Genomic DNA, 26,872 nt, shown 5'->3' with positions numbered 1-26,872 from the left:
CCGCCCCCCTCTCTGTCGTCTTTACCTGACTCCCTCTGCAGATTGAAGACATCGTCACTCACATCCAGGATGAGACGGAGGGCGTGCCCATCAGAACTGTTAAAAGTTTCATGACCAAAATCCCCAGTGTTGTTACAGGTAGGAAGCAGAGAGAGAAAAAGATGTCAAAGACTTGCGAACCCTGCAGTGTAAAAACACAAACATAATAGTGCCTGGTGAACAGAGGGAGGTGCTCTTCTCGCTCCCCCCATTAAATCTTGAAATTATGTAAATAACATTGTATATCGTACATTGTACATCTAAAAAAACAAGACTCCACTCCACACTACAAACTGTGCCATTTGTTTATTTCACAATGACCCATATGAGTGTTTTCTGACCTGCTACCTCCATGGCTAAGGCTTTGTTAGGCTTAAACGACATCGTAGCACCTTATAAAGTGTTATGATGAACTGTGGAGGTGGTTTATTGTTAGAGCAGCTTTGCAGTTCGAACAAATGACCAATGCTGCTGTTTCTCTGGTTCGCAAGCCAAATGTTATTTCTGCCATTGGGCAATGTCATTTACTTAGTTAGGTATCCACTTCCCATCAACTTGCAGTTGTAACTTGCAATCAGTAATTCTTAATTTTCACAGGTCAGAATCATTTTGTAAGGGGGTTCCCAGAAAGAGCGATGTAATTTGGTTCTCATTGTCAGGAAACCACAGACAGTATTTATCTGATGCACAAAATACAGCAAAACTGCGCAAAAATTGTAAAATGAGCACACAAGAAAAAATTCAATATATGGAGAATTTACAGTAATAAATGGATACTGAATACATATTTATTTGGGTTTAAAGGGAGCTGTTATTCTAAAGAAATTGATATTTTCCCCTATAATTTTTACCAAGGGACAAACTGACAAACCAGGACACTGTTAGGAACCTATTCAGAAACTATTGATCTGAGTAACTGCATAATCTCTTTAGACGTAATTGATTTTCAAACAATAATCTCTACAGGATTGGTGTCAATTTACATGGTTTCATTGTAGACGACACAAAAAGTCCAGTAGTGATCAGTATGAATGGCTGTCGAGCAGCTAGAAACTGGAACTCCAGCTGTGCCCAAAACACACTGTGTGTTGTGGCTTTCGTTTCATTGCGGCCCTGTTGAGGCTGCTGCTCTGTTTTTTTCAGCAACGGATCAGTGGAGAATAACTGGAGGGAAAGTGGGAGGACAACATATGATAAAGTGTTTGGGAAAGAAAAGTGTGAGTGTGGAAACGGAATGAGTAATGCTGTCCTCCTACTGCCAAGGTGCCCTTAAGCAAGGCAATATACCTCCGATGACTTCAGCAGAGCTGGGACTGTACGTGAATCACCAGGGAAACACACTCGGTCAACATCCGTAAATAAACACGTTAAAATAGAAAAATAAAAGGATTATTAGCCAGTTGTATCTGACGGGGAGGCACTGAAGTGGGCCACCTTGCCTGCTGGCTGTAATTGCTCCGGTTGATATTCTAAATCACTTTTACAAGCTGGAGCCACAGTGGGAGACTTCGACACACCCCAAACAAATGATGGAAACAAAGACAGGCTATTAGCATTCTTCTGCACTTATGCGTTACCCCAACACGCCATAAGCAGAGCGTATCAATAAACACGATTACGACAGCAGTGGATGGATGTTCAGAGCAGCAGCTCAAATGTTTGCAGCTGAGTGCCCGAGGGCCTGGAAACTAGTGAATGATGACAGATTAAACACCCCCCTCCAAGCAGAGGACAAGCACAGATGAGATCGTACTATATCTCCACCCCCTAAAATAAGCCTTTTAGTATGCTCACCTATTGTGCAAAGCACAACAAATGATGTCAGTTCTATAAATGTTCTCCTGAGTGCCGGTGGAGTCAGACAGTTTTACATTTCAGCAGTTTGAGGCTTTTCTTGGTTATTTCTTCAGCCGCTTTAGATGAAGTAGCCCAAAAGAGAATTATTTATTCATTGGAAGCCTCACTTTTAAATTATTTCTTCATTATATCTGCAAGCTGAATTTGTTTAAAGCCAGCAAACTTGTCCTCTCTTACACATACATTTGAATGCAGTTTTAAATCTATTGTCTACCTTCTCACTATTAATGTCATTTTACTCATCTTGTGTTATTCCCTTTTTAGTTTTGTGTTTTTCCACACTTTCTTGTATTTCTTTTGTTAAATCGTAAGTGTATGATTGTGTAACAGGTATTTGTCTTTTTCTCTGTGACATAATGCAGGTGCAGATATTGTACAGTGGCTGATGAAGAACCTTTCCATTGAGGATCCAGGTAAGTTTTAAAAACAAAAGCCAGATTGTGTTGTGCTGACTATGGCTATCTTTATTTACTTTAACTCAAACATTGTCGACAGAAAATTGAGTTTTCCCAAGTTAACGCTGGTAAATTCAGTGCAAATACGGCACGCGGTGAGCAGAAAAATAAGAAAACAAGATTTCTGGCAAAAATATACTGGCTACTTCTTGCTGTGGATTTGTTTAGTTGACCTGACCTGAGGCATGGTGGTGGGAGGGGAGTGTTGTTCCTGCAGTTGCCCACAGCCTGGACACTGAGTCAGTCACTGAGTCATCCGTTTACAGCAAGTCAAACTGAATCCTATAGCTGAAATCCAATTTGAATTTAAAGGATGCCACGTACTATCTAAGTATATGTGTGACCTTTAATGACACAAATCAGTACATTAGTGGCATTTCTCCAAATCTCCAGCTTCATTTAACAATAATTTTCAGAAAATGTTTTGTTTTGGCAGCTGCTTCATTGTGTTACATTCTAAAATACCACTTTAAATGCTCTAAAATGTGACTTTAATGAGTGTCTAGTTTGATTTTTACCCTTAACTCAATCCCATCCAAGTAGACACTGCATCACAGATCATTTGTGGACTGCTGAGGGACCTTCAGTAATACGTACTTCATGTTGTGTCCCTTTCACAGCTGAGGCCATGCACATCGGAGGTCTCATTGCATCTCAGGGGTACTTCTTCCCTATCTCAGACCACGTCCTCTCCCTCAAAGACGACAGCACTTTCTACCGCTTTCAGGTGAGCAGAAGCCTCAAGTGAATGTATTTGGTATCAGTAGATCATGTTTCACCCTGTGTTTAGATATTTGAAGACTGTTCTGTGAAAATGAGCTTTTTAGTTCATCTTAAAGTTTGGGGTCTGGTGTAAAAGTGGGGTCACAGTCAAGTGTAGGTCAAACAGTCCGCTGACACTTCTGATGTGGGTAATTGACACTTTGTTGAATGCATCTTTTGTCACCTGATACTGAGTTGAATATCGAATGTCTCCAAGAAAGCCAACACTGTGATTTCTGAAACACTGCTGTAATTACCAATACACGTATGAGGTCATTGCTGAGAGAGCTGAGAAGTATCTAGTTCGGCATTTAGTGACAGCAGATTGAGTTTGGCGGACATCTGCTGCATTAGTCTGTCGCATAAAAGAGGAAACGATTTACTTAACAAATAATACACAAGAGCAAAAGTGTTCCTGATTCTCAATGTATAGATTCAACATTCAACAGACAAAAAGATGAGACAATGTTCTTATTGTGACAGGAAGAAAAACTGGACCTAGTTTTGAGAAACTTCGACATGCGTATATAAAAGGATATTTCCCTTTTTTTTGTCATGTTAGTGGTTCTTCTTTACGTCAGTCAGTGCACCGTTGTGGTTCAGACTGAAGTATCGCAACAACTATTAGATTGACACAAGATTTTAACCACATATTCATGTTCCTTAGGGGGTGAAGCACATAATAACTTTGGTGATCCTCTGCTATTATGAGGTTGAAACTTGTGGTTTGGATGAAAATGTTTTGGAAGTGTTAATGACTTTCATGATCTGATTTATCATCCAGCATCAGCATCATCACGCTAAAATCTTAAATTCTCCAAAACCTTGGACTACACCTGCAAAATTGCGTTCCCATCAGCTCAGTTGTGCTTTAAGTTTAAATGCTTTAATGCCGATCTTACCATGCTAACACAGTAAATTAAATGATTGAACATTGCAAATATAATGCTAAATATCAACATGTTAGAATTGTCATTGTGAGAATATCAGCAAAGTGACATCAGCATTCATTGTGTAGTTCACTGTTTACTCACCTCAGCTTTCTAAAGACAGTATGACATTTGAATTTAGAGGTCTTTTTAGCAGAGCTTGATAAATCCACAATTTCAGAGCCTCCACTAAAATGTGACTTTTGGAGTTGTGTATTTTTGCTCTGCCGGTGCATAAAAAGCGAAACTTTCTAATGATGGGTCTTTATTATGAAAGGATTACAATAGTTTTCTTCAATGATAAATGCCAATTGCTCTGTAAAAAATGTAAGATTAAACTAATCCCTTCTTCATCGTGCATTAGCCTGAGAGGTACTGAAAAGTCCAGCAAGGTTAATCTGATTGTGGGGGCGCTTACTTTCATAAAGACCCCAATCAGCTGTTGAAGATTACTTGTCCAGTTGTGGAATTACAACATGGCAATCTTGATCTGGATGACAAAAGGCCCTGTCCGCTGTCTCCAGCGTCTTCAGTACTATGCTGGGATCCTGTGACCCTATTAAAAATGAATGGTGATCTGTTAAATTATTCATCAAGCGAGCGAGGAAAGCAGGTCTTGGTTCGCTCTGAGTAGGCGGCTACCAAAATCCTGACAGGGAGACATAGTGTAGTAGAGTCTCATCAATGGGACGAAGTGGAAAGAAAACTGTTTGACATTTTACTCCTCCTTCACTGGTCACAGATAAGACAGTGGCATTAAAGTCACAGATTAATTATGCCAGGCTGTTTTATCCGGAATTTCCTAATTAAAAATAGGAAACAATGTTTCCACATTCCTCAGTGGGAAACGGCAAGACGGCACATGGGGAGATTAGAATGATCTCAGCGTAGCATCTTCTTCCTTCCCTTTCACTGAGTCTTGTTGGAGGGCTGAGTCTCTACCGGAGCTGGAGGAGCAGTTTAATTAAAGGAGACGACAGTGCACATTACTGCGCCCTGACCTTGGTTCTCCTCCTTCAAAGTGAAGTGGAAGAGAAGACAGGAGCAGGAGGAGGGCTGTTTGCCACGGCAGAAAAGCTTCATAAAGATAATCACCATTCATTAGCATTTCATTTTCCGGGCAAATTAAGTGCAAGACAAAGAGGAACACAGAGAAGGAACATCCAAACAATTAACACCATGTAAAATCTCTCCCTCATTGAAACCGCTAAAGATGGCTTTAAAACTGTGATTCAAAGCCCTGCGAGCTATGTCAAACAGCAATCCTATCAGCGTCTGTTCTTTGCCTGCTGGCTTTATTGTTCTGCTCTCCCATTGTTTAGTTTGCAGCTTTCATCGCTTCTCGTTTTATTGTGTTGCTGCAGTACTCCCACGCCTCTGCTACACCCCAGGAAGCCTCTTACCAGTGGAAAAGTTTGAGCAGTCAGCTGTTCTGAATCCGTTCAATCCTGATGATAATAAATAATATTTTGATTGCTCACCTAGAGGTGTAAGGCAATCATGTGCGCTGCTGTGTCTCAGAGGCAAAACAACTGGTTCATAAAGGTCATTGTCATCACCCCAGTTTTAGTCAGAAAGTTTTGAGAGTGCACCTTTGCCTGCGCAGTCTACGGTTTGTTGATCTCAGTTTCTCAGTCTTTGAAATACTAACCACTGGTTGATCTTTTGACTCTCACCTTTTGACTTTGTTTTCCCATCAGGCGCCATATTTCTGGCCGTCAAACTGCTGGGAGCCTGAGAACACAGACTACGGTAAGAGTCTTAAAGGGATACATTGGATTCCTCCTTACAGCATTTTCTCCTCTGTGTTTTAATGAGATTGAATTAATTATCCTGGCACTATTTTTTAAATTTTTTTTACCATTGCATGGCACAAAAAGACAATAATGCTTTATCTAAGTGGTTCATCTTGTTAGAGAGCTGCTAACGATGACATTATTTCATCACTCTGGATTTGTTGTTTCAATTCTAAAGTTTTTACATGTTGGCAGAAATTAAGTCAGAAGAAACATGAAGACAATTTAAATCCCATGTGGGAGTGGCGGACTCCGCCACTATTTATGAAAACTACCTAATTAGTGAAATAACCACAGAAGGTAAATACAAACATGGATATTGATAAAAATAAATAAATACTATCAAAAATGGGGTTTGATTTAATGAAAATATGAAGGGTTACACCTTTAATACCTGAACATATTTGGCATGAAAATAATCTTGACATGTATCAAATATTGGCACAAAAAATAGATTCAAAAGCACAAAATAATAAAACCTGGCATTGTGAACACACTACATATCAGATCACACCTGAATATAAATACAACACACCTCCCTCTGAGCTTGTACTGTAGCATTACTTGTACCCTCCGCTGTAGAGAGGACCAGTTGACAGGATCAGTCAACCCCCGTTCCACTTCCTGCCTTTCATCAGCTCACAGAGGCGACCATGGCTGAAGTTTAGCTCAGTGCCTCTTCACAGTCCACCTCATAACCCTAAAGCAACAGATAGGTGGACACGCTGCCTCTGAAACTGATGATAGCATTGGAGGTGAGGTGAGGTGAGGAGAGGGGAGGCATGGACATAGGGGATGAGAGGTGCATGGATGAGCGGATGAACGGAGGGAGCAGAATGTGTAAACTGATAAATCCCAGTGTTCGATCCTCTCTATCGCTCAGCTATCTACCTGTGCAAGAGGACCATGCAGAACAAGACCAGGCTGGAGCTGGCAGATTATGAGGCGGTGAGTACTAGACTGTTCATCAAGTGTCTTGATCTGTGCGTCGAGCTTGTGTGTGTCTGTGATAATATGAGATCCAACTTACATCTCAGAGGGGTCGCATTTTAAAACCCAGAAATGTCTGTTTGATTTTATAAATATTTTTATGCAAAGGATTTGATTTGATTTGGTTTTGATATTACTTTTTCCTTTGAGAGTTTTGATCATAGCTCTGTGCCTCCATCTTCTCTCTAACAGGAGAACCTAGCCAGGCTGCAGAGAGCCTTTGCCAGGAAGTGGGAGTTTATCTACATGCAAGCTGAGGCCCAGGTCAAGTAAGTGTGCTCTGTTACCACGGCAACACATGAAACTACAATACACGCAGTGATGTCATTCACACCTAAGGTAAAAAAATAAACAACGCAGCATCATGTCAGTGTGACCTCCCGTATCGTGAGCAGTGAGCTGAGAGACGGCATTAACCCTCCTGTAATGGAATTTCTTACAACACTGTTATCAGGGCACCGTTGGTCTACAGCTTTATGTTTCTGAGGCAGATGACATGATAATACCTTCTTTTTTTTTTTTTTTTAAAGTATGCTGGAAATAAGAAACTGGAGATAAATACGGAATCCAACAGAATTTCCAACATGATCCCAAGATCTTTAAAGACAGGCACAAAACATTGGCTGCATGGTCTTCACACTCTCGATTGTGCCGAGGTGTGTACCTAATAAAGTGTCCAGGGAGTTTTCATGTACTTTGCTTAAATAAAGGTTAAAGGAGCATTACCCCACTAAATAGATACTCTGTTACAAGTGAAAGTCCTGCATTAATTTTTTTCCCCAAGTAATTACTCAGTGTCACCTGTAAGTGTTAAATTGCTGCACATTATATTACTGTATTGTTAATATTATTATTGATGCCTTTATCGAGGTTTCTTCCCGTTAAAGGGGAGTTTTTCCTGCCACTGTTGCCTAATATAATATCTGATGCTTGCTCATGTTGGGATTCTTGAATCCTTAATTTTGAATTCCTGAATGGTTGGGTCTCTCTCTTAATTAAAGAGTTTGGTCTAGACCTGCTCTTTATGGAAAGCGTCTTGAGATAACGCTGTTATGAATTGATTGATTGATTTATGTGTAAATGCTATCTTATCCCAATTTGTGGCAGTTTAACAGCATCTCCTTTGAGGACAAGCTCAGCAGTGGTTGCTCACAGCGAAACACAGACAGGAGCAGAAACCACGCCAGACCTCTCAGCACATGAGCTTCAATATTGTTAAAATATCTGATGGACGTACACCGTAGACTCCAGACTATCTCTCTAACCTTATTATCCTTCCATCCCAATTCACCCGCCACATCTAATGCTGATGCCAGGAAAGATGTGTGCTGTGTGTCTCTCACTGACTGATCTCATCCGCAGGATCGACAGGAAAAAGGATAAAACTGAGAGGAAGATCCTTGACAGCCAGGAGAGAGCCTTCTGGGACGTCCACAGACCTGTGGTGAGCCTCCGTCTGTGCATGCGAGATTGTAGCCGCCTACCTCATCTTCCGTCCGCGTACCGTCTCTCCTCCATCTCTCCACAGCTCTCCTGGGTTTACCGTCCAATAAAGCAGAAAGACCTGAAAACGACGACTTAAACTCACTGCCGACTGTAATACTATGCATTTATATTTTTTGCTCGTTTCTCTCCAGCCTGGATGTGTTAACACGACAGAGATGGACATCAGGAAATGTAGGCGCATGAAGAACCCTCATAGAGTTAAGAAGGTAATGAAAAGGGGCGTGACCTGCTTTGAAAGCCATTGAAGTTGAAGGTCTTTCAAGAAAATAAGAGAAAAGCTTCTTCTTTGAAAGAAGTTTTATAAAACCTTCCCTCGCTGGAATCTGCACACAAATGCACACACGGCAAAATCCTGTAAACGTTGACAGACTCTTATTAAAAGTATTCATGAATTTGACTAGAAGTGTTTATTTTTGCAATCAGTTGAGATGAGTTGGCAAATAACTTAATCGTATCAGCACTTCTTGAAATTTACTTTCATACGAGCGATCATTTTGGAAAGACTGAAAATTCTGTCCCTTTTTAATTCTACAACATTAGAACAAATGCACTCTGGCATTTCTTGGCAGCTGTTTTCATGCCTTATCTACACTGCTGGAAATAATAAGTGCACATTCTGTCTCTCTATTTCCTCTCCCACTTCTCCCCTCTCATCGTGTTCAAACGGCCCAGTCGGTGTATGGTTTGGCGGAGGAGGGAACGCAGTCTCAGAGTCCCATACATACTCCTTTGCACTACTGCAGGAAAGGCACCAAGGAGGATGTGGAGAAAGAGGTAAGAATGGATCCAAATGTTGCGCATTGTCGAAGAATTTGCCAAACTGATCAACTCGCACAAAGAACCTTATATTTGTGCATCTTGTCTGCTAAACCAGCATTTGATTTCACTGCCAAAGAAGCATTGCAGAGAAGACTGACAGCCTCTACACTGCATTGTACTCCAGGCCAAATTTCACAGGAACTCGCCTGTATTGCTCTCCGGCACAACAGGGAATCGATTTTCACTAAAAACAACAATAGCAGAGAGGAAGACGCTACTGAAAACAACCGGATGCAACTAGCTTATGTGAAAATGGTCTTAATCATAAGAAACAGCAGCACTAACATAACTGTAGCGCTGCCAGTCAACAGAATATGGTCTTAGTAAGTTAGGTCTATGGGAATAAAGAGGTTGTTTCCTGCAATCAATCACTGATATTTTAGAAAATCTAAGACACCACACCACATTGTTTGCTGCTCTACTGTAAAACCAGCATTTATAAACAAAACACTGACTCCTGCCATCTCCTCTTTCAGATCTTATTCCTGAACACCCAGCTAGATCGTCACCGCATGAAGATGTCTAAAGTAGCTGAAAGGTACAGCGAACATCCTGGCTTCACAAAAAAAAAAAGCCTTATCTGTATCTTTTCAATCTGCACATTATGTCAGTTGAGGAGGAGACGCCAGCTTTTCTCATAAAGGAGCCGCCTGCCTGCTGCCGTGCTCTGGCTGACCATCTATAATCAGGCAGACCTGTGCTCTGCTGACTTCCCCTTTACTCCGTCTGCACAGTGCTAGAGCAGTGGCACAGGGGGGTAATTTGGCTTCCACACCCCACCTGAACCTAGGAGGGTTTCAGTTTGTCATTTGGAAGAACAGCGTTGGTATGAAACGGGCTTAAATCCCACAGCATTTGTCTGGTTGTTGCTTGGGTTTAGGTTATAGGTTAAATTAGTTGTGGTTTCTCCCTGCACCCCCCATCAGTTTGGCAATTTGGAATAAGGGTCCAAGGGCAAGGCGCAGGCCAGCACATGTCACTCAGCATGCATGTCACTCCCATCGATGTGGCAGCCCACGGAATAGAGAAAAATAAAGGGCCATCTTACTCAGCGTAATACTTTAAAATGGAGTCCAGGAACAGGTCACTGAAGCGAGGTTAGAAGGATCAGAAATGCTGTTTAGGAGCTGCAAAAATCTTACAAAGTAATTACACTTAGAGATCCCCTTGTCTTAAGGAGCATCCTACTATCCTGACAGTCTCCTCCTCTGCTCAGTCAGTCAGGACAGACATTACCTCCCAGCAGAAGCAAAAAAAACTGTGATTACCGCTGGCTGCTGCGCTGCTCTGCCTCCCCGACCCTTTAACCTCCCAACTTCATGCTCAGAGTGAGTTTGATGCTCCACAGAGCAGATCGTTTGGGGCGTTTATACAAACACTGCAAGAAACGGCATCAATCACGTTAGCCGATAGCAAACATTTAGAATCATAAATGTATTTTTAATCAGTTCATTAGGAATCATTTGACGGATAACATCCTAATCTACAGTGGTATTACATGCTCACTGACCCCACAAGTGATTATATTTGACAAAGATTGAGCTGTTACAGTAAGACTGAACTGTTGCTGAAGCACTGTTGAAAATAAAACACGTGGTAAATATGTTGACTGAGCCACTGCAGATAGAAACTCCTTTCCTAACATATGGGTGTACAGCACTTTGTTGATGCTTGGTGTACCTCAAGTGCCGGAATTGATCTCTGCAGTCTCAACAGTGAAGCTCTTGGACTTCATGCATATCAAGGATGTAAAAATGAAAATCCTGATAGAGCACAAGTCCAGTTTATACCACTTCTGAATGCAAAATCCTGACTTCATGTGAGTCTCACTGGTTATCTGTCCTGTAACTAATTTGTGTAAAATTCAGAGCGCTGCACATGAACACGGACACACGAGAGAACATGTTGTAATAGATTCTGGTCATGCTGTCGCTGTCCTTGGTCCTGATTCTCTGGTTGCCTTGTGCATGGCTGCTGTATTCTGCATACTGAGAGGACTTCTGTTTTGGCCAATCATTACATGTACGCTCTGATCCACATGGTCCATCCACCGACATCCAATTCTATAACTGAGTATTGGTTTTAGTGTAGTTTCTTGGTTGACTGATTAGTTAAGTCCTATTGCTGATACTGTAGAATTGGACGGTGCTTATTAGGCCTCATTCAAAGTGTCTCTTTAGGTCCAAACGCCTCAGTAGTTGCGCTAAAGTTCTGCCAAATGTATTTTCCTGAGACCTAATAAGTCCGACTCAAGCGTCAACAGTTGATTTTATGTTGAGGTCATAATTAGAAGGTATAATGTCCAGTTTGAATACAGTTATATTGTTTCCTGTCTCAGAGGAATTTTTGAGCAGATTTATATTGTGCCCTCCTTTTTAACAACTCGAAGGCGTTCGTTATGAACGGGCATAATCAGTTTTACTAAGCCTGTCAGTGCTCAAATGTGCAGGGGAGATACTGGGTGTAATGGAAGGATTCTATAGTGCAGGAAAGAAACGACACTCTGTTCAATTACAGTCTTGAATTGCGAGCAGCAAAAGATTTTTCCGAGTCGTGCTGCTGTCGATGCACTCTCTGCCTCACTGCGTCTCTTCTTGTTTATCTCAGACTATCAAACAGAAAAGCAGGAGGTTCGCATCTGAATTTTGGGGATTTTGATCAGAGCAGATGTTCCTGCTCTGTGATTTTGTCTTTTCAGAATGGACTCATTTTACTTCTTGAGACTTTCAAATCACAGTCACCGGGTAAACAGAGGAAATGGTGATCTCATCAAACAAATGGTTGAAGTGCCACTTTTAAACTTTATCTGTGTACTGACCTCAAACGCCTCCGTGTTGTTTGTTTGTGTGCATCTCCGTGTGTCAAGTCTGATCAGCTACACTGAGCAGTACATGGAGTATGACCCGTTTGTGACTGCACCAGAACCGGCCAACCCATGGACCAGCGATGATCCCTCCCTGTGGGACCTGGAGGCCAGGTACAAAACCAGAACCACAGCCAGTGAACATTTCCTCTTTACTTAATAGCTTTGCTAGCAAGTTTCATATCAAAGATCAAAGAAACTGCAAAACAGTGTTTACAGTGTTCAGGATGAGAATCATTGTGTTTTTGAATTGATTGTTGACATCAGTGGGCTGGTTATTTCATTTTGTGATGTTTTCACCAGATCTTGTTTTCTACGGTGATGTTTGGTTTTTCAGTAACTGTATCTTTTTGTTTTGTCTAATTCTTTGTGTAATTACTTACAGACCAAAGGACGTCTCGTGTTAATTCCGCTGACATAATTTCCATACGGGCACAAAACGTGCTGTGGCACCTCATTTCGCTATCAGTCATAACATTGTTGGCAGGAGACCAGGTGCTCGAGGCAAAATAAAATCCCTTTCACTCACAACGAGATGCCTGAGGGTCTATGGGGAAGGATTATTTATCAGCCACTGAATTCTGTTTAATTGTTGTGGAAAGACTAACATTTCACATAACGTAAGTGGGACTGTCAGACTGTTTGTGTCAGCTTTAATTTCTGGTGAAGATATTCTCAGTTGAAAACATTTAACCTCACTGATTTTACACATCAAAGGTGTTTGGAGTGCTGCAGCATGTGTGGGAAAAAAAAAAGTTGTGTAAAGCCTCAAGATGCAATAAAACGGAATCGGTGCCATAGACCCAAGTGATTTAACAGCAAAAGTGGCTCCAGCACTGGATATTTAAAGTTAATTACTTTGAGCCATTTTCTGAAGTAGTGTAGTGAAGGAGATTCTCTGCCATTCCAAAACAAATAATCCACCTCTGCTTGTGTGTTACAGACAAATATTGGACAGTGCCAAATAACCGGTCATCTATTGAAATGTTATCTACAGATATGAAGCTAGCGAACTGAAGTTTTACCCCTCAAAAAGAGCGGTCACTGCTGTCAACAAGTTGCACTGTGCTCTGCACTCCTGGCCTGCCTGAATTATGCAGGAATTAATTAGAGCAGACGTATAATCATTGTGCCTAATGTAGCTTAATAATTCAGCTGAATTGATTAATTGCGGGATAGGAGAGAAAATATTCCCCGCGGTGATTAGAGTGATCGGATTTCAGATGAATGTTGTCATAATGAGCAGCTTTCCAGACACCAATATCACATCAGCATCAGCCTTTTTATGAGACCAATTGAATTTGGGGTTTTAATGTCTTTTCTTCCCGTATTCATCCGCCAGACCTCCCCACACTGAGCATTTGTCACAATGTCTCTAATCTCTTTTGATTTTTAACCTCCATGCAGAAGCTTCGGGTAGAGTTTACACTGCCCCCTTCTCTCTCTTTCTCCCCCTCCTCCATCCCCTCCCAGTAAGGAGCCCAGTCAGCAGCGGGTGAAGAAGTGGGGTTTCTCTCTGGAGGAGGCCCTGAAGGACCCGGCAGGACAGGAGCTCTTCCTTAAGTTCCTGGAGTCAGAGTTTAGCTCTGAAAACTTGCGGTAAGAACACAAGATGCATCAATAGTCGGCTCTATAAACTTTTTGCGTCCGTTTCACATTCAGGGTTTGTGGTGAATAAATGGGAGACAGCGGTGTGTATTCTAAGGGATTCTTCCATTTGCACGTGTGAATTTCAAGATGTACAAACGGTACTTTGCCATTGTGGAGAGACTATCATAGTTATTCAAAAGCTTTCTGAAAATAGCCAGAAAACACAGATTTCTCTTTGGCATCCGATTGTTCCAACCTACCATTTCAGCCCACTTGCACACTGTAAACAAGGGAAGAAGCGAATAGCACGTGAAAGATTATCCAGTTCCCAGTTGTTTGGGAAGTACTGGAGATCTGCGCCTCGATCACACAAAGAAAAGAGCTAAATGCCATAAAGAGAGGTCCACAAAAAATGAGTAGGAAAAGGGATCCTGTTGAGCTGCATTGTTAAACAGATTATCTTCGCTCTTGGACGTATAATTACTTTCCGAGTTTTGCTCAGCGAGATGCTGTACATTTGTAACTGGCTTTTTTTGGGAGGATTTTATCACTGAGAACAAATCTACAGGGTGGAAATATTCTCAGCAGCAGTGGAAAACCCTCAGTTATGTGAAAAGATCAGACAGAATGAAACTTCACTGGTCCAACAGCTGGGGGGGGGTACTCTGTCCTGGGTGTCTCTCTAATATCCTGGCTGCTGCTAGTGTCATATAGCCGGCGTAAAGGCACTTCATTTGTAAATACAAGAAACTGCTTAAATCTTGCAACATTGCCTCGGAGTTTCATCCTATCACCACCATCTTCTCCTCATTTCACAGCTGAAAAATCAATCGATTAGGTGCTCCTCTATTTGACACAACAGCACATGTACACACTCACACACAGTCGCACACTCACAGCTAGCAAACGGCAACATCATGGCCAATCACCCATATCCCATAAGTCAGCAGTGGAGGAAGCACCTCGCAGCTTTTGGAGTCCGTATGCGTTCTGATGTGCATCTGCACGCGTGTCTTTGTCTTGTGATTTAATGAAGTTGTTGCTTATTGATTTACAGCACAGATGATCATCTCATCCCTAATTTCGATACAGATTCCAGGGCCACATGGCGTTCTTAAAGCAGTAGGTGTGTTTGTCTCTCTCGCTGTTGGAGATTCATCTCGCTCACAGAGAGAAGGAGCTGTTAGGGGAGATGGACCTGTTAGGAATCATAGAGTGTGGGGATGAACTGCGAGAGATAGCACGCAGGTTGTTGATACCTCTGAGCCACTGAGGGAGATAAGACACACACACAGAGTATAAGAGAGAGAGAGAGAGAGAGCACAGACACCCTTATCACCACTCACCCCTCAGCTATCCCACCTCACCCCTCTCTCTCTTTTCCGGACCTTTAATTGCTTTTGCTTTTTATGAGGGAGGTTTCTGAAGAGCACTACTGAGGGAGAGAGTGACACTGAGTGAGAGCAAGGGAGAGAAGCCGAGCCCAGAGGTGCTTCTCTCTATATTGCTGAGCCAGTCCACAGATCAATATAGATATAAACTAATATTGGAGGCAGTCGGCCTGTGGCTCTCTGCTGCCTCTGGTGTTTAACACAGTTCCTGGCCTGCTTCCCCTCATATCACCTAACCTATAATGGATATTTATCAGTCGAAAAGTCTGGAAAAGCTGCAGCGACTTACCAAAAATGAATGGCTTAAATGTTAAACCTGCCTATTGGAAGTCCTTTTTTTCCCCCCACAGGTTTCTCGCTTCATGTCTGTGAAGAGTTTATTTTTCTTACTCTGCCCACTCTCACCGTGAGCCATGTTAAGTTGAAATGTCAGTTATCTTTTGATACCTTTATCCGCTTACTTTCTCTTACAGAAATCTTAAAAAGTTTTAGATTTTGTAGTTTCTGAATCCTTCGCATACCCTGACTTTACTGTGCAGGGCTGGTAGCTGTCAGATTGTACCTGGAGTTCATCTAAACAGCTAAATTATTGAAATCTTTCATGCGTCTTCAAATGAGTGTAATTGGTCGGTCTGTTGATTTTCAGCGGGACAAGCAAAATAATCCTATTATCCTAAACTCTGCTCAGATCTTTGGATTCGATGGATTATGCCATACGAGGTGAATTTGATTTGTATTGCAGCTTCTGGTTGGCGGTGCAGGACCTGAAGAGGATGCCCCAGCAGGACGTGGCGCAGAGGGCTGAGGACATCTGGGCCGAATTCCTGGCGGAGGGAGCGCCCAGCTCCATCAACCTGGACTCCCACAGCTACGAACGCACGAGCCAGAACCTGAAAGACCCCGGACGATACAGCTATGAGGACGCACAGGTGAGCAAACGCAAGACTCTGGAGGAGAGGGCAAAGGATAGTGATGCAGGGTGTCGCGTTGGCACACGTGTTTCACGTCCTCTTTAACAAGTTCTGAATACTCAGAACTACATTGGGAAGTCATCAAACCAGTCACATATTGTCATTATACAGGCCTCTATGGAAGTGCAGTAACAATAGTCTTTCTCCTTTTGCTGTGGACCATCACTGTAAAGTTTAAACCCTACAGGGGCCCCAGTTTTAACATCCCCTGTTTTAACGAAACACAAAAATCCTATTAATACCTCATTACGTCCTCCTCCTTGGACTAAATCTGAGGTTATAAGTCTTCGCGTTATATAAGATTCAGACCATTTATGAAACAAAAAGATGCGGAAAAACTGATTCATGCCTTTATTTCAAGCAGACTTGATGACTGTAATGCACTTTTTACTGGCCTGTGCTCCGCTGTTAACCATTACCAAGATGAGAGGGTGCATTAGTCATGTTTTCGCTGCCCTGCACTGGCTGTCTGTAACATTTAGAATTGACTCTAAGGTCCTTACCCTTGTCTGCGAAGCCTTAACGCACTGGGACCAAGCTACTTCGCTAAATCACCTGCTGCTGGTTTAATGGAACTCACAACCTCCAGATATCAGAGAAGCCAAGTCGCTAAATATTTTAACAAGAAAGCTGAAAACTTATTTCTTCACCTGAGTCTTTACCCAACTATGATATAATAATAAATGTATTCTTATTGTTATTGTATCATCATTATCATTAGTTTCCATCTTATGTTACATTAATATAAATGAATGATAATATGTTTTTATGCTCATGTTATGGTTATTTCATGTGATGTGAAGTTCTTTGTGCTGCATATCCTGTATGAAATGTGCATGAAAAGTTTATTATTAATAGACGTCAGCTGAACATTGTGACCTCACAGCAATGAGAACCAGCCTCATCCTTTCTAATGCAGCGAGTGACTGGCCCTCATACTGTAATGGCCTCTTAACTGTCCGCACCTAATATCTCCTCCATCTAACTGTTCATTGTCTTCACGTTTATGAGCTGCACAGTGGAGAGCTGGGGCATATTCCAGCCCACACTGGGTGAAAGACGGGGTGCAACCTGGACCAAACAGTCACTGCTTAGTCAGTTAAAAGTTGGTTGCTACAACTTTACGTTACAGTCTGTCAGGGAGCTCGACATTAAAAACAGAAAAAAGACAAAAACAAAAGTGCCTGTGCAAACTGCATAGATAGACACAGCATGTTCACATGTTTCTACAGGGCAGACTCTAAATAACACTCATACTAATAACAAATACCATATTAGACGATAAAGCACATCAATATCTTTTTTCCTTTTTTATACTAATATCTACACTCGGATATGAGCAACAGTCAGCAGCTTGTTAGCTTAGCTTAGCATAAAGACAGCTATCATTAGATAACAAAATGAACCACCAGCATCTTTTAAAGCTCACTAATTAACCCATCATGTCATCTTTGTTTAATCCATACAACAACTGATGGTGAACTGTTTCCCTGGCTGAGTTAACCTAAGCCAATCATCTGCTGGCTGCAGCTCATAGGAACTATTCTACGTACCACTCAGAAATTAAAAGGCCGATGCCTCCATTCTATCTGCTCAGGTGATCAGTGACGGTGCTGCCTCTTCAGAAACTCTATCCCACTCTGTTGTCTGGCCCATTTGTCTTTCTTACACGCTTCACCAATATCAACCAATGGGTTTATATTGTGGAGTGATTTCTGGAGAATACGCCTCGCTGGGAGATAGATAAGGTTGGTGGAAAGATGTGTTGGGGAGGGGGGGGTGGTGTCGATCAAATTTCCTCTGCTGTTACAGACTTGAAAAAGGCAGCGTTAAAAAAAGATTTCTCCTGGCAGTGAGTTGGCAATGTGCTACAACCGTCCTCCCTCAGTGACTGTCTCGTTTAGTTTACTCTGACTGGATTTGCAGTTTTTGTACATCATTAGCACAGAGCCATATACAGTACACACAGCCCCCCCCCCCCCCCTCGCTCGGGCAAACATTTAGACCCATGTGTCTTGTGTCTCTCTCCCTCTTTCCATTCAGGATCACATCTACAAACTGATGAAAAGTGACAGCTATACACGCTTCCTGCGCTCCAATGTGTACCAGGACCTGCTGATGGCACGGAAGAAAGTGAGCGTGTGTTTGTGTTTGGCATCATCCCATGGGTCAAGTTCTGCGTACATATTTTGTATAAACCAACTGTGTGACGGCACCCAGCAAAGTGAAATGTGTTTACCACGATCACTTTGTAAAGGGGCATCAGCGAAACGTCTTACAGGGCTGATTCATCCAAATTATGAGGAAAAAAACAAATGGTACCATACTTGTGGTGGGATTGAGCCATGGAGCAGGAACATGGAAAGGCACTGAGAGGATGCCACTGTATATAATAACACTATGCTCAATGCATTCATGACTTTTGCATTAATTGACAATTTCTAAGAGCCATTTTAGAGAGCCACTGGAAAGTTGACCACTGCATTCTTTCGAAGCGGCCACAAAAATTACAATTACTAGTCTGTCATTTTGGTGACTTGGCCCTGAAATGAGGGCGAATTTGTGGGAACTGCCTGAGATGCGTGCACACGTATCAGCTTTGAGAACTGCAATGTTGAACCCCCCCCCCCCCCCCCCCCCCTGTTTTTTTTTTTTTCCCCCTGTTTACTTTGCCTTTGACTCTCCAGCCTGAAACGGAGCAGGGGCGACGCACCTCCCTGGAGAAGTTCACTCGCAGTGTGGTGAGTGTCCCATTGCTTCTGCTTTTAACTCCGAAACTGCATTCATGAAAGTTTAAAGAGTTTTGCTACACACCGCTGCTGTGTCAGATCCCAGCAAAGAGACACAGATTACAGCTGGTTTCTGGGAGCAAAACTATGAGAAATGATCAGATTGTTTATTAGTCATCAAATATGTTTTTCTTACTGTCATTATCATGAAGATCAGTTTGTAGCTATGTATGTTTTAATGTGACTAAAGCCTGAGCTCAGTAATTCAAACATTTTCACCGATACCAGACTAACTTTTACTGCTGATGCTCTTGTGCTTTTTCTTCATAGTGGTTTTAAGGAACGGTCTGGTGATCAGTTGACTGAGGGGAACAAGTTGTTCTTTGCACTAATTAATTTGTTCAGCTTTATAACCATGAATAGAGAATAGCTTGCAGGAACTTTGAGGGGGAGATGCAGGATAAATGTGTAGAAGGAGGGTTTTACAATGTGAAATATAAGCTAATTAAGAGGATTAAGACGTCTCTGTGCTATTGGCTTCATTCATGCTTTTTCTGTGTAAGGAGTCTTGTTTGCTGTCTGTGCTATGATTCATGACACAGTTATTATTAGACCTGCAACCATGATGAATCAAACAGCGCAGCCCTCTGTAGATAAGTATGAAGGTCAAAAATTAAAATGTAAATTTAAGTCTTACTGGATTTAATATATGGAGCTTTCTTTATTCATTTACTAACAATCATGTTATGATTATGTAATTTCCACAAAGCTTTCAACACTACTTTGACCTTTGATACATTTTTTTCAGCCCAGTTTTTCTTTTTTCCACCTTTCCTCCCACACCGCGCTCTCTAAATCCCTGAGAAAGCTCTTAACTTGATGGCATTTTGACAGCTGCCACCCTCACCTCCCTTTGCTCTCCCTCTGCCTCCCACCAGGGCAAGTCACTGACGGGCAAACGGCTGACAGGCCTCATGCAGTCGTCCTGACAAGGCCTGGATCAAGAGTAGGAGGAACCATACCCAGAAGAGCTGCTTACCCCCGGGGAGCAGGTGGAAAAAGACCCTGGGGTGTGTGGGTGTGGCTGTGGGAGGCGGGTGAGGGCGCTAAACGAGCCTGGACTGCTGGACCTGACCGCCCCCGCATTTTGACAAAACCACCTCAGATCAGTTTAAGAGGACCGACATCTCGCAATAAGTCACCAGACCTGACAGCAGGACTGTGCTGTGGCAGTGTAGGGGATAAACAGTGTTACTCTCCTACTGGGAAGCCTGCACCACGCCGGGCTTCGCCGTTTCTCTCCTTTCTTCGTCCACTATCTACACTCATGTTAATATGGTAGCTGAGGAGGCTATCGCTTTTCTTTCAGTGATATAAACATGGAATGCTTGAATGCTGTTAAAATGAGACTTAGATTAACGCTGTAGCTCGCTGTTTTAACTCACGTCATTCACTGGGGCGATGTAAGGGGAAGAGGGGATGAAGAGGGGCCGCACCCTCGGTAGGACACCAAATTTTTAGTAATGAGCTTTTTGATTAATCTTACGTGGAATGACAGGATTAATTCCAAAAGTGGCTTAGATGGTTACAATGTGTGTTTACATTTCATATAATTATCATATAAACTAATGGCTGCTTTTATGCTCATTACAGACAACAGCTTCTGTAATTTGTCCTCTAAAACACCTTGACCTGCTCGGGTACAGTAGGTTGTTCCTGGAAAACAGGTAAACAGTTTTTTCCCCCTTTTTTTTTTAATTGATTAGATTATGTCACATGATCTGAGAACAAAATCACATTTATTGGATAACCACTGCCACTGTAATTGTCTATTTTTAACAAGCATGTGTCAAAAATGTAACAACTGCACTGAGGAGACGGAGGTATAATCTTGTCGTCATGGACAGGTCAGACATTTTACACGTGTATGACTGGAAGGTAAATGAGTGAGTTGGTATAATGTTAGATTTTATTCTATTCTTCTGAACATTCCACTTCAGGCGGCCACAACAAGGTTTAGTCTGACCTCTAACCATTGTTCACCTTATGTAAAGAGGACCACCATAATAAAAAAAAAAGGAATGCACAGTAAAAGAGGGGGACGTTTTTTTTATGTGTGTCCGTTAATTCCTCCAGGAGACAGCCGCCTTTACATCACATTAAATGAGGAAATGCCGAGTTTCCAGAACAGTCCGGTGGTGATGGAGCCAAACAACGGCTTTTGAACTTTGAATGCACCTCCATCTAACAGGTACATCTTTGTAGTCACATAGCGCCCTCTAGTGCATCTGGAATGTAAGTGCTGGTTAATGACTCAACCATGTTTCTTGTCTTGTGGTAACTGGGAGAAGGGATGCAGAAAAAGTGCTGAACTAAGGATTGTAAGCATTTTAATAATTTTAAATTTGGTGTAGAAGCTTAGAGACTGATTAGATTGATTAGATTAGCAGCTGAATTTGCCAAGTTAATTGTCCAATAATTTACAGAGAGCTTTGACTGTTCGGTGGATGCTGTCTCCCTGTTAAAATAGCTCTGAAGTGCAGTAGTGCCACCTGGAGGAGTTAAGGTAAAAACACTTTTTTTCAGTATTCAAATAAGGACAGGACAAATCTGTGTGATGCTATCAGGAATATATTTCAAACAGCTGCTGAAGTATTTTCAGCCACACCATGCAGAACATACACTGCCATTAGCGTCCTGCAGAAACCTTGTACCCTTAATTTGACAACGTTAACATTATTTCCATCAAATCAACTGAAAAATGTGTATGGAATGTTAAAGGAATATTGCAACCCATTTTTAATATATTGCTAATGTCTGTTGAAGCATTGTTAAAGTTAATATGTCAGTATAGCAAACGGATATTAACGGGCTCTGCTGTATTTTCACCTATACAATTTCACTTCGATTCATGTCATTGGGTTAATCAAGAGGGCTCAAAATGTATTTGCTTAGCTAATCAAATAAATATCTGACATTTAGACCAAGCTCTTTTCGATCCAGTAGACCTGTAAACTGTTTCTCTTTTAAAACTCTTAAACTTGGATTGCTGTACAGAGGGCGGAAAGAAGTCCAGCTTCATCTATAGTTTTGAGGATGAGAGGGTAATGTCCATACCAATTCTTGGGGAACAAGGTTTATGAAGGACAGGGGTAAATTAATATAATTAACTTAAATACTGCAAGGACCAGTAAACACAGCACCGGTCTTAATACTAATATCTTCAAGTAAACTTAGTGGACAAACTATGAGACCTCAGTCTGTAGCCATTACAGATTTATTGACCAGAGCCTTGCACGTACAGAACTGTACAGTGAGAATCTCACACTGAAAAAAGGTTTTGTGAGTGGTTTTTCTTACCTGCTGCAACTTTACATTTTGGTAACCCCAAACAGCAGCGAGACAGATGTTTGTGTTTTACCACAGGTGGCAGCAAAATTATGTTTATGGGATGAATTTGTTATATAAAACTTTATGTCCAGTGCAGCTTCAACGACCAATAGTCAGCCCCATGTAGCTACCTGGAGAAGCTCTATGGTGGGATTAGGCAGCTACAGCAGGACAGGAGAGAGGCTGGACGCCTTTAATCTCTAGAGCCTTGTTGAACTGCACAGCCATGGTCTTAGAAGCCTTGGTGATCTTCAGGTTCCTCATACAACCTTTGAAGGAAGTGCTGGTAGAGAGAGCAGCCTGACGAACTCCATCTATGAGAGAAATATAACTCTTCACACAGTGTGGTAATGTACCTATAACGTGTATTCAAAGTTTTAAAACAACAGATGTATACAATTTCTTTGGTATGTACCTTTATGTGTGTGTAAATATTTTAAGGAAGGGTGTTAGAAGGCGCTCATACCAGGGTATCCTCCGACGTAGATGGGGTCGTTGGTGTCACATGTGTTGGAGCGTGCGTTAGGACTCTCTGCTTGGCTCTGCGTCCCGTCCACCACCAGTTCCACCCGGTGGCGAAGCTTGTTGGCGGTGACAGAGTGCCACTGGCCATCGCAGAAGCCCTCCCCCTCAGGCATGTACTCTGCTGTGATTCGTCCAGCTCCGTTGTCAACGTGGAAGAGCAGCTAGAGGGAGGGGAGGGAATATGGAAACAATAGAAACACATGCATCTTTATCCAAGTACCCGTATTGGATTGTCATATTGTAAATACATTTTTAGTAATCCAATATAGATCATAAAACTTTGAAAATAGACTAAAGAAACAGTTTGACAGGAAGTGTGCTTATGAGATGAGAAGATCAATACAGTATCACTTGCGTAACATTCAAACGGCTAGCCTGGCTCTGTTCAACAGCACCCCTGAAGCTCACCAATATGTTTATTCTTCTGATTAATCCATACAAAACTTTGAGTGTAAAAATGATTTTTCCGTTTTACAAGGGATTACGTGCCGGTCGCCTGGCAACTACTTAGAGCATAATCTTTCGTAAAGAAAGTGAGCTTTAGAGGCTCTGATAGGGGGATTTTGTTACCGATGGAAAGAGTCAGGCTGCCTGTATGAAAATGGTCTTGAGCTTTCCATTTAGCACTCCTCCAGGAAAGGTTGAACTATTCCTTTAATTATCGTACTGTACCTTGCCCTGGACAATCTCTAGTCCCAGCCCATCGTTGGCTTGGTTACTGATGGCCAGAAGCACTCCGTTGGTTCTGCTGGTTCTGAACTCTAATGCTATCGACACATCTAGACCCACTCTGTAGGAAGAGACTGGAGACAGAGAGATTATTTACTTTTGGAACAAATTTCTCTTCCTGAGCAAACTGGCATTTTGCTTGGGTCACACTAGATGGATGTTATGTAGCTGCTAGGGTGTTTCAAGGCACCCACAACCACATAGAGCATCCACCCCCAACGCAACAGAATGCGGGTGACTCATCTCACCTGCTTTCAGGTAGCCAGTGCCGTCAAAATAGGTGCCCGTCTCCGTCGCAACGAAGCATCGTCCTACCATAAGACTGGAGGTTGGTGTGGCCATGTTCAATTTAAAGTCCTCTATGGCTGCGTCAGAGCGACCTAGACAAAGAAGAGGGGAGAAGGGATTAATCCACTGGAGACAGATGCCTATTTTGTACCATCAACAAATACTAACATGACAATTATAACCCAATTATTGAGTGTGTTCAACGTGACACGATACACTCAAGCCCTTAAACGCTGCAGAAAATCAGAATGACTATGGAAGGACAACAAGCCTGTCATAACACATAGCTCCTTCCACTGTACCTGATATTAAGCTGTCATTTTTTAAATAAAGTGAACATCAGGTCCCAAATCCAGCCTGACCCTCTCCATCCATGTGAACTCTGTTTCTTTTACTCAGTTTCAACCCATTACTATCTCAGTATTAGTAAGCACAGTCTTCCATGTGAGCCCATCATCCCCATTTAGCTGCCACTTTTCAACAAGTCTCTGGTCCTAAGCATGCTGTTGTTCATCCACGGCTAAAGGATCCCCACTCCTTAAGCAACAACAGACCTATCTCCAAATTGTCTTTTTATGTAAGGTTCAGGAAAAGGTAATATCTTCTCAATTGATCTCTCTACTGAACATTAGTATTTCTAACAGTTGCATCATAGCACTTGTTAGTTACGTTACGACCTATGTAAGTAACGACCTACTGCTGAATGCTTGAGTTTAGATTTCAGTGCCGGTAACATGGGAAGGCGTCAGAGGCTCAGCTCTGTGTGCTACACACATCTCTCTAACAGAACTTTTTCAGTCGCTCTAAATAACTGTACTTCAAGGCTCAGTTCTCGGCACCCTTCTGTTTTCTATGTACATGCACTCCCTCCATCATCTCAAAATGCAGCTGCACAATCACAAGTATCACAGAAATTCATTACCTGAAGTGGCTGCCTTAGAGCTGACAGGACCTCCTACCATCTTCAAGTTACGAATACAACCATTGATACTGTAGAGAATCTAGGAACAGAAGGAGGGGAAAAAAAGACATTTGGTTGAATCAAACAAAATTATTCAAATACTCAACAATCCCTCCATTGTCAGTGTTAAGGCGTAACAGCCAATCAGCAATGCCAGAGGAATGTGCCACAATCCTGACAGAGGACTAACATTGGACATTAATAAGTGTTCTGGGTTGATTGTTACATTAGAGCCACAACAAAGTGAGTTGAAGTACTGAATAAAAAAAAAAATGGAATCCTAGGATGAGATGTAAAGGCTTTTAAAAGCGTGTGTGTGTATGCATTTTTTTACCGGCCCTATTCTCTTGGTGGTGTAGTTCTTTGGTAGTCCACCAACATACAGCATTCCCACCACGTCTAACAGGTCAGCCTGGTAAGAAGATAAATTATTAATGCAATGATAAAACCATCCTTTTAATGATTCTACAACACATGATATGACTATCTGAGGTTTGTTTCTGCATCATTTCTCTCAATTTTCTTTTTCAAAGTCCAGTTACAAATAGAAGATTTCATATATGAGGAAACTGGTTATAATAGAAAACTAATGTACCTTCTTTGGACTGGTCATCTGTTTGCTGTACCGTCCATCAACTATGAGTAGACCTCTCTGCTTAAGACGACTCACACGGATCTGAGAGGAGGGTCGGAAAGAAAGGAGATGAACAGACATTCAACAGGAACCATGGACACAAATCAAGAGAGGAATGAGTAAAAAAAAAAAAAGTACGTAGCTTTCAAGTATTGTCACTTGAAATTAAGATTCAGTATTTAACAATGTAACAAAGTGATTAATTCTTCTAGACAATAGGGACTTTCATGTGGGCATACAGAGGTATAAAGGAGACACTACTGAAAATGTTGATAATTCAGTTCAAAGTTTTTTTTTCCACTCAAAGTATATAATAAAGACAATTATTCTATAACAAATAAAATCATAAATGGGTGAACAAATGGAGATCTGTCAAACTAAGCACAGGCATGAATGAGGATGAAGAAATGTCCCACCTTGTGCCAATTCCCATCATTTATGGAGAAGGGGACGCAGCCAGATATGTTTCCATGACCCAGATCGTAACCCAGACAAACCTGTCCGTCCTTGATCTACAGGAAGTGAGAGACAGAAGGTCGATGAGGGAAGGATGACAAGCTGACAAGGTGAATATTACCCTCTATGGCCTTGTTACGGAATATGAAGACTTTAGTGAGGAGGGACAAGAAGCAAAAGATGGGTAATATTAGAAGGTCTAATTCCAAATGTTAAAATTCACATCTGCTGTGTTGCACATTGTAAACACAGCAGAGATGGACACTGTTGTTCTGATGGATATGACTGAGCTTTAAGGTACTAAGAAGCGATTTGTGTTATCCTAGACCAACTTGAATCGAATTAAAAATAATTTAATTTAAAATAACTAGATCCTTGGGACCAGCAGGGAAGAAATGAAATGTATAAAATGACAGTAGCAGTGAATGGCTACCTGTATGGTTACGAAATCAGCGTGGTTGATTCTGGCCATGTAGAGAACGAGACCAGACTCCTCTTTCGTCCTCAGCTCAAGCTCCAATATTAGCCTTAGAGACACATCCGAACACGTCAGATATGTATATGATCACAGCAAGAAAACATTTATCAAGTAAATCAGAATACTGACAGAAAAAATGGATTTTCTCACAGCTCAACATGAATAGTAATTTCCTGCAAAGGTACAAAAAACATTTTACTACCAATGAATTCAGTTAACTCTCTATTAAAATATTTCAAGCTGTTAATGTAAAAGCCTAGAAATTCATTTCCCAACCAAATAAATCAGGTGTATTGGAGCAGGGAAACATCTAGAACATGCAGGGCAGTGGGGCCCAGGACCAGGTTTGGGAAGCACTGCAGTGAGGCTTAGCAAGGAATATTACAGGAACGGGATGGAAGACAACATTTTTCCCAGCAGATACACAGAATAATAATTGAAGATAATGTGGACTGGACAGCAGGCTTCTCCACTGCTTAGAGAGGATTCCAGCAAACAAAACAGCCAAAGTATTTGGGTTACTTACTGGTCCATTTTTACACTCATCCATTAACAAGATTATAAGATCAACACAGTCCCTAAAATGTACACAAACCACTGCCTTGTCTATGGACATAATGGGTGTATATCTGTATGGAGTTAATTGCTTCATCTTTCCATCCTGTTGTTTTTGTTACTGATAGTCAAACAGAAAGTTTGTTTCATACTAATTTG

General features: G+C 41.8%; 2 protein-coding genes across 2 annotated transcripts in view; one reads left to right on the top strand and one right to left on the bottom strand.

Annotated features, from left to right (window-relative positions):
* LOC139218368 (regulator of G-protein signaling 6-like) overlaps positions 1–19,686 on the top strand; it is an 81,406-nt gene extending 61,720 nt beyond the window's left edge. The window contains exons 2-17 of the mRNA XM_070849928.1: positions 42–138; positions 2,259–2,309; positions 2,972–3,078; positions 5,743–5,794; positions 6,722–6,786; positions 7,021–7,097; positions 8,191–8,272; positions 8,466–8,540; positions 9,007–9,108; positions 9,630–9,691; positions 12,020–12,130; positions 13,490–13,615; positions 15,740–15,926; positions 18,012–18,101; positions 18,656–18,709; positions 19,636–19,686. Of these exons, the coding sequence (XP_070706029.1) occupies positions 42–138; positions 2,259–2,309; positions 2,972–3,078; positions 5,743–5,794; positions 6,722–6,786; positions 7,021–7,097; positions 8,191–8,272; positions 8,466–8,540; positions 9,007–9,108; positions 9,630–9,691; positions 12,020–12,130; positions 13,490–13,615; positions 15,740–15,926; positions 18,012–18,101; positions 18,656–18,709; positions 19,636–19,686 (1,389 nt within the window). The remainder of the gene's footprint in view (positions 1–41; positions 139–2,258; positions 2,310–2,971; positions 3,079–5,742; positions 5,795–6,721; positions 6,787–7,020; positions 7,098–8,190; positions 8,273–8,465; positions 8,541–9,006; positions 9,109–9,629; positions 9,692–12,019; positions 12,131–13,489; positions 13,616–15,739; positions 15,927–18,011; positions 18,102–18,655; positions 18,710–19,635) is intronic.
* Positions 19,687–21,318: 1,632 nt separating this feature from the next.
* lama2 (laminin, alpha 2) overlaps positions 21,319–26,872 on the bottom strand; it is a 165,835-nt gene continuing 160,281 nt past the window's right edge. The window contains exons 65-73 of the mRNA XM_070849929.1: positions 26,114–26,207; positions 25,641–25,736; positions 25,186–25,266; positions 24,925–25,002; positions 24,552–24,630; positions 23,590–23,721; positions 23,285–23,415; positions 22,554–22,773; positions 21,319–22,401 (exon numbers count right to left, since the gene is read on the bottom strand). Of these exons, the coding sequence (XP_070706030.1) occupies positions 22,241–22,401; positions 22,554–22,773; positions 23,285–23,415; positions 23,590–23,721; positions 24,552–24,630; positions 24,925–25,002; positions 25,186–25,266; positions 25,641–25,736; positions 26,114–26,207 (1,072 nt within the window). The 3' untranslated portion in view covers positions 21,319–22,240. The remainder of the gene's footprint in view (positions 22,402–22,553; positions 22,774–23,284; positions 23,416–23,589; positions 23,722–24,551; positions 24,631–24,924; positions 25,003–25,185; positions 25,267–25,640; positions 25,737–26,113; positions 26,208–26,872) is intronic.

Source organism: Pempheris klunzingeri, chromosome 18, assembly GCF_042242105.1.
Source record: "Pempheris klunzingeri isolate RE-2024b chromosome 18, fPemKlu1.hap1, whole genome shotgun sequence".
NCBI classification, from domain to species: Eukaryota; Metazoa; Chordata; class Actinopteri; order Acropomatiformes; family Pempheridae; genus Pempheris; species Pempheris klunzingeri.
Note: the sequence above shows the minus strand (reverse complement) of the source record. Positions and strands in the feature narration are given on the sequence as shown.